At 44.3% G+C, this 8142-nt stretch overlaps 1 protein-coding gene across 3 annotated transcripts in view; it reads left to right on the forward strand.

Moving 5' to 3' along the window:
• LOC119434498 (uncharacterized) overlaps positions 1 to 5138 on the forward strand; it is a 28750-nt gene extending 23612 nt beyond the window's left edge. For all 3 annotated transcript variants that reach the window (XM_049671978.1, XM_037701651.2, XM_049671970.1), the window contains exon 8: positions 4037 to 5138. In XM_049671978.1, coding sequence (XP_049527935.1) covers positions 4037 to 4150 — 114 coding nt within the window. In that variant the 3' untranslated portion in view covers positions 4151 to 5138. The remainder of the gene's footprint in view (positions 1 to 4036) is intronic.
• The last annotated feature ends 3004 nt before the right edge of the window (positions 5139 to 8142 follow it).

The raw sequence follows: 8142 nt of genomic DNA on the forward strand, positions 1-8142 counted from the left end.
GTCACGTTCATTTCAGTGCGCAATGTTAATTCTGAGATTTTCGTTGATTCGGCTATATGGGACATACTCCAATATCTTCCAACTTTGCTATGGCACTTGCTTGCCAAGGTTGCCCATGAGCATGGAGGCATGACGACGACTCTATGACACTGACACAGTGACGACGGAATGAGGAAGAAGGAATGATATTGATGGAATGACAAAGGCGTACAGCAACGATGACATGACAACAATGACATGTGGATTTTTAAATTATGAAGATGGTATAATGACGACAATGTTACGACGACGACATGAGGACAATGAGATAACGACGCTGTGTGACAATGCCGGTGTGACGACGACGATGTGACGACAGTCGGATGAAGAAGCAAGAATGACGACGATTGCACGACCAAGACAGCATAATGACGACGGTATGACAACGAATGTGTGATGACAACTTAATGACGATGGCTTAACAGTGACAGCATGACTAGGGTGCCATAATCAAGTTTTAATGATGACAGTATGATTACAATACAATGACAAAGAAAGATTGACGTCGATGGAATGACGAAAGCGGTATTGTGACCATAGCATGATGACAATGGGATGTCGTTATAAAGTGATGACAATGATAAAATGACAGCATGACCACGACGACATGATGACTACTGTGTGACGACAATGACGTGATGACAGCGTGATGAGAGTTGGATGACAAAGCAGGAAAGACGACTATGCATTAACCACGACGGCATCATGACCCCAAACACATACCTAGTCACTCAAGCTATTCGGACCACTGGGTCGGAGTAGAAGGCATGATGACGACAGTATGATGAGAGTCGCATCACGAAGCTGGAATGACGACGATTGAATGACCATGACTGCATCACTACGGTGGTTTGACAATGAATGCATGACGACTGTATGACGATGATCGTGTGATGACGACGGCATGACAAGTGTCGGATGACAAAGCTAAAATGACGACGATGCAACGACCGTGACAGATCACGACCACAAACCCATGCCTACTGGCACAAGCTGTTAGACAACTTGGGCGACTGGGTCGGGGTAGAAGGTGTGACGACGATGGCATGACGAGAGTAATATCAGAAGGCTGGAAAGACAACAATAGAATGACCACGATGGCATCATGACCAGGAGCACATACCTAGCGGCGCAAGCAGGTAGACAACTTGGACTACTGGGTTGGCGTAAGAGGCTAGATAGGTAGGCTCAAAGTGGCTGAAGTAGGCAAAGAATGCTATTTGCATTAAAAAGCTTTTGATGAAAAAAATTGTGGCACGCTCTAAAAAGTGCCGATTCAGCACTTTTTAACTTTCTCCCTGTTAAGCAATAACAATAAAAAAGGATGGGGTTTTACTAAATGTTGGTCCCTCTTGTAAACTTGAGGACTCAACGGGAGGTGAGTGAAGCCATAAGGAATTGCAGCATGAATAAGCTCAAAGAAAAGAGGATGGCATGTCGGCAACAGAATAGCCGTATTATTCATGAATCTAAAGCAGCCTTGGACACAGCCGAACTAGGAATGTTCACTGCTTTTATTGAAAGGTTTGAAGCAAACAACCCTGACTTACTAAAGATAAACTCGGAATATGAAGAGTACATTAGTGACGAAGAGTTTGCCGTGGAGTTTGCAACTGTCATGAAGAACTATGATGCGACAAAAGAGATGCTAGGTCATCTTAAGGCACGAGAGGCTACGTTGAGAAGCTCTGCGCAGATATCTGTATCATTTACGGCAATGCCATCAGCCAGTATTCGGGAAAGAGTTTAGGTTCCACGCAGCGGCTCTGTCAAAGTTCCCAAGATACAGCTTCAGTGCTTTGATGGAGAGATCTGCAAATGGCCGAGCTTCTTGGAACAGTTCAAGACTTCTGTACATGAATGTGAAAGTCTCACTAAAGGTGACAAATTTCAGTACTTGCATACCCTTTTATGTGGAATAGCAGCTGCATCCATAGACGGCTTGCAAGCAACAGGAGACTGCTGTGACGATGCTGTCAACATTCTAACGAGATAATCTTGAACGATACGACGAGTGTCGCCAAAGCATCTGTCACAGCAGAGGTCTCTACCATCAGTGTCTTCGCAACACGATGCTCATGGAATGCACCGGCTTATAGACCATGTACAGTGTCGCATCAGGGGATGAATTAGACTCAAGATCAGCTTTACTGGTTACTGAACAATGATGACAGACATTCTTCTCAAGGCTTTGCCAGCAGATGTAGTCGTGGGTAACCATCATCAGGTTGCAAATATGAAGCTATCAAAAGAAGTGCGCGTTGCCACTGACTCTGCATTGGAGACAACTGCAACTACAGGAACTATGCTTACAGAAAATGAACTTCAAGACCTTCTGGGATATCTCCTTGTGGAGATATCCCAGAAGGTCTTGAAGGTATGGAAAGGTGTGAAGGTATGGAAAGCAGGGAAAGAAGTGGCCTGGGTGAGCAATGAGGCAGGCCAGGCAGAAAGCATTCCACTGCGAAGAACAGATCTCAGCTACCCACTGCTGCTGTTTTGTCGTCTTCAATAATTAAAAGATGTGTTTCTTTTGCGGCTATGAACATGTGGTTAAAGTTTGTGACTCGTCTCTCTTCAAGGAAGAGAAACCGGAAAGGCTTACCAAGGATAAACGCTGTTTTCGCTTTACTAAGCGTGACCACTTGTCTAAGAATAGTCGTTGAAAAATAAAACGCGATAAGTGTAGCAGAAGACATGTACAGTGGAATCTCGTTATGCAATTTTGCATAATACGCTTTTCGGGACAATACGTTTTTTTCTTATGTACGATTTTTTTCTTAAGGTATATATGGTTATTTTCGGATGATACGTTTTATATTCCGGTTCCTGTGAAGATTGTGTCTACGAGATTCCACTGTATCGTCCGTGTGTGATCCAACGTGGGGACCAAAACGGAGTAACCCAGCTACAGCATTAGAAGCCAAGAATCTGCACACAATTTCAACCCTGCATAGACTCCAAAGTCTTGCTGGAGACCTTCCGGCTGTGGGTAATCTCTGGACAGTGCTGCAGCTACATTAGAGGCATCATTGATGGAGGGAGCCATATAACTTTCATCCGTGAAGACTTGTCTAAAACATTAAGCCTCAAATCACTTGGCTGTACTACCCTTCATCTAAATACATTTGGTCAAACGACTTCCAATCCACAAGACTGTTAAATTGTGGAAGTTAGTAATCGTAGTATGTATGAAGACACTGTATGCACAGTTGCAGCAATTGAAGTGCCATACATATGTCAAGACTTGACGCAGGTTCCAGCAGAGAGTGAATTTGTTAAGGCCACCGAAACAAACAGACACAGAATTGCTGACAAGCTTCTTCAGCCAAATATGGTCACAGTACCTGGCATCAGCCTATTAATTGGTGTGGACAGTCTGGGGATATTTATGATGGGAGAAATTGAACGCTACGGTCACAACTCTGACTTGGTGGCTCTTGGTTCAGTGGATGGATGGTTGTTTCAAGGGCATCTCACAGTTGACATTGCTGCCAATACTTATGTTACACAAGTAAACACAGCATGTGAATGAAAAAACAAGCCATCGCAAGCTTTAAAGGGTCTGATGCATGCTGAACAAAGAAACTCCCATTTATATACTGCAAAAGTGCATAAAAAATGGCCACAGCAGCCATGCAGAGTTCAGCCACTACAAATGAGTGCTGAAGAAAAGTAATGTGTCACCTTTCCAGCTCTGTTTCTATGTCTCCCTGTGACCACTTGGTCTTGTTTGAAGCTTGTAGAGTTTTGTAGTGTTCGTTTCTGTCTTGGAATGCAGTTCTAAATCCTGACTGTTTGAATTCCGAAGGAATTTTTTTGTGAATTGTTGTAAACCACCATGCTCTTGTCCAAGCATAGCACTGCTGAATGCATACAATATATATATGTATATATATATATATATATATATATATATATATAATATGTATTTTACACTGTACAAGGCTGCTTATGTGCCTGTGCCTGCTTTCACTCGGACTTTGAATTTTTGCAGCACGTGAAGGGCTGGTACAGACTTCTGCGGCAAGACCTTGGAATGCGTAGGCACTTTGCAGCACGGTGTTCAAAGGGAACATGCACAAGGATCAAGGCATTATCTCTTGAATGAATTTTTACCCCATTCAAGGAAATGTATATGTGCCCTTGGTTTGTTAGACACGATAACTCACTGTGCTTGCGAGTGAGCAGTGACTGCAGGTAACAGTTCTTACAGCAGGATACTTCATAAACACAAGCTTCACTGTATTTTTGTAAGCAGTGAAGGTTCATTGCCTTACATAAGAGAATTGTAAAACACAGGTTGCTTTGTTACATTTATGTTTCGTGACATGAAGGAAGTCGGCACACAATTGTCATGTATGCACTGCAGGCAGTGCAGGTCAGTAACTTAAAAAAAAAAATGCTTTTCAGCTGCTTGCCTCCAGTGCTTGAAGACAGCAAGCTGTATTTTGCAAAAAATGAAACATTGCTTTGACAACATTTGCTGAGCATGAACACATGAACATATAACTGCTTGTACCCCATTCTTGATGTGTTAAACTGTGCGACTTTGCTGAAGAAAAGAAATGTGAAAGACTATGTTACTAGCATATATTGTGTGGTGACTTTATCATTTGTGCAAGACTATGCTAAGTATATGACAGTAAGAGGATAGAGGGTATGGTGTGAAGTGCGTTATTATTATTTTTTTTTAACAACTTTTCATTTGCTACACAGAAAGCATCACACAGGAAGCATCAAGAAGGCATGACTGTTTTGTTGTGTAGATTTAAGCTTAGTATGTGTGAGTGGCTGTAGTGGTTCCTTCTCAGGGTAAGCTTTAAATTTCCTTTGTTATTTTTGTATAATGTTGGCTGTTGATTTTTGTTTTCAAGTGCAATTTTTTGTTGACTATTTTTCATTATATTGTGCCTTATTGTTCTCATGTACAGAATTAACTACTCTTTCAAATCAATTCCCCCATAACAAACTTAACTTTTCCTAGTTTTGTACTGGTTGTTTGTTGTATATCTTGTTTACAGTCTTGAGGATGGGAAAAACACAATCAGTGGTTATCAGTGTTCTGTAAGTGTTAAATAAATCATATTTTCCTTCAAGTGTGTTTCGGACATAACAGGCAATACATGGAGTAAACAAAACATCATATTGCTATCAAACTATGTTTATACACAACCTGAATGTAATTGATAAATGTGGCAGACTTGTGTGCTGCGGTATTGTTGACATGGTGTACTTGAGTTGATGGCTTCGAATTTTCAGTGGGTTGTGTGCAAATGCTTTAAGAAACATTGTTTTGTTCCAATTGTTTCTTGTTCTGCTGTACATGAAGTACAAATATGTACAGTGTGATACACCATTACAAGAATCACACAAGTGCTCTGCTGGCACATGGGGGGGCACTTCAGCTATGGGTAGCAGAGGAAGCAGAGCCCATGTGCTGCACAGGCATGCAGAGCAAAACCAGCACCACCTACCACAGGTTGTCTGCTGCAAAGCCTAGTTTTTCTAGAATTGCTAGAGTGAAATTTGCTGATACTCGGCAGTTGCTTGTTCCCTTTAACAGTTGATTTCACTGTACAAGGAACAGCTGTAAGTTATCCCAAGCTCGAAAATGCTGTTAAGAAATTGCTGTTAAAACTGCATGCGACTTGGCATGTAATGTAGCCCCTTCACATGCTTTTATCTGCATGCATCAAACCTATCATGATACTTTACTGTATGCTGTACTGTGCCTTTGTAGGCCATGCTTTATAATGACTTGCATCAGTATACAAGAACACCTGAGTTTTCATGTGCCCTCAACCTTGTAATAAAACTTAAGCTTAGGTTTAAAGCATTGAACTGTTTCTTTGTATTAATTTAAGTGAGTGCTGTGAACAAGTTTCATGCCCCAAACTGTTCATGCCCCGAACTGGAGTGTCTTGGCAGTATCGAGGATGGAAAAGCTATATATAGGGAAATCGAGAAACCAAGATAGCTGTTGAGTTCAGCAGTTGACATGCCACAAACAGGTGCGTGGACCAGGGCACTTTGCACCACACATGTGCACGTATTGTACTAGAAATGTTTTATAACACTAGGGATTATCTAGCTCCCTTAAAAAGTACCTCTTCGCCATCCCTCCAAGGCAGGAGCGAGATGTGTGAGCTGCAGCTGAGAAAGCTTGCCACAAATGCCCACTTTTAAACAACGAACAATAGTTTGTAAGGATCCTCCCAGATTTTTGTGCCACTGTGGGTGCGTGGAGTGTTCGTAGCCGCACAAAGTTATCTGTCCGATCGCTCCACGACGACTGGCTGCTGCCCGCATAGTTCTCCTCAGCTTTGAATAGCGCTGCTGCTCAGAAGTGGGCAAATGCCCTCATTTTGTGTTCCTCCCTCACCTTCACAATGCAAGTACCGTTCACCTCACCCTCATGCTGAAAAATTTTATCGCCCTCCCCCTCACCCTCAGCACAAAAAGCTTTACCCTTCCTCCCTCACCCGCACGCTGAAAAGGCTACCATCCTTCTCTAACCTTCCGCTTTCTACAATTTCAAATAAGCCATTTGCTCGAACAGCTTGACCTGCGAGCTTAGTTTACACACTGATTGTCTAGTGCCATTCCTATTGTCAAAGCATTCCACAATGCTTTGCTTTTAGGCGCATGACCATAGGTTGGCAAAATAAACAGCTCATTCAGGCTTGCTCACAAATTATATTTTTTGCTTAGAGCTCACTCGGACTCACCAGCATTGTACTCAGCTGGGATCACTTGGACTGAGACTCGGCAAAATTCTACTAAGCCAGGTGCACTCGGACTTGCTCAATCAGACCCAGAAAGGTCTTCTTGGATCACAGATCTCGCGAACTGAGACTTTCTCTTGAACTGAACATATCAATGACAAAAATACCTTCATACCAGACTAAAATATAAGGAATGCAGAGGAATTACAAACGCTAATAATTTAGAAAAGAGTATGCACAAGAGTTGTTAATATTGACACGTCAATTCAGTGCATTTCCGTGTGTTGTGCAGTTCCAGTTTGCTTGCGCTTTATTTTACGCGCCTTGGAGGATTCGGTGGGGCGAGACGAAGACGACAAAGAAGACGTGCTGCTCGATCGAAGCTGTTCTGCTGTGTGGCCGGTTGTTGCTTGTGCTGTTATTACCGTGACAAATTGGGGGAGGTACTGGGTACCATCCTATGCCCTAATTTGACCTCCTGACGCTTCAAGTCCCTCCCACCATTCCCACGATTCCAGAGGAAAACCGGGCACTTCGCCACAGCTGCCGCTTGCAAGGACTACCTCCTGAATACGGGCCATTGAGCCTGTTACGGTTGACGTATGACAGCCCGTTCAAAATAATTAACTGAGGATGTCTCCCCAACGTGCTTGGTTGTCGCGGGCGGGACGCAGTAGTTGCTGATCCCTTTGTGTGCAGGTGCGGGGAGGCGATTAAGCCCGCCTTCCACGAAACGTTCTTCCGGAGCATCGGGACGCAGTAGTTGCTGATCCCTTTGTGTGCATGTGCGTGGGGGCGAATAGGCCCGCCTTCCACGAAACGTTCTTCCGGAGCATCGGGACGCAGTAGTTGCTGATCCCTTTGTGTGCATGCGCATGGGGGTGAATAGGCCCGCCTTCCACGAATAACGCCTTCAGGAGTCTTGGGTTGCCGCCAGCGGAGGCAAGCCCAGGAAACGTCGTCTAGGGGAAAGGGAGCTGCCCACCATCCACGAATGACGTTCTTCGGGAGCCTCGGGTTGCCGCCAGCGGAGGCAAGCCCGGGGAGGGAGCTGTTGCCGCACCCCTCGACTGGACTTGCCTGTCACGTGACGGGAGCAAAATCCCGCCTCGTTGTTAGAGGGCCTATTTAAGCGGCCCCGCCATGTATTTTTCATTCATTCTCTTCTTTTTCCATCCTTCATCAACATAAAATAAACCGTGCAAGTGTCGCACTAAAAATCGTCTCGCCCTGCCTGGCCGCCATGGTCTACCGGACTGCCTGCAGCTTGCCGGCAACGCTACGCTACCTAGAGGTGACGCCGGTCGAGGTTGTAGTAGCAGGCGCCCCAACAACTGGCGGATCGCGGTAGGATGAAACCGGACATTAACGCGAG

The sequence above is a fragment of the Dermacentor silvarum genome, chromosome 1 (genome assembly GCF_013339745.2).
Source record: "Dermacentor silvarum isolate Dsil-2018 chromosome 1, BIME_Dsil_1.4, whole genome shotgun sequence".
Classification (NCBI taxonomy): domain Eukaryota; kingdom Metazoa; phylum Arthropoda; class Arachnida; order Ixodida; family Ixodidae; genus Dermacentor; species Dermacentor silvarum.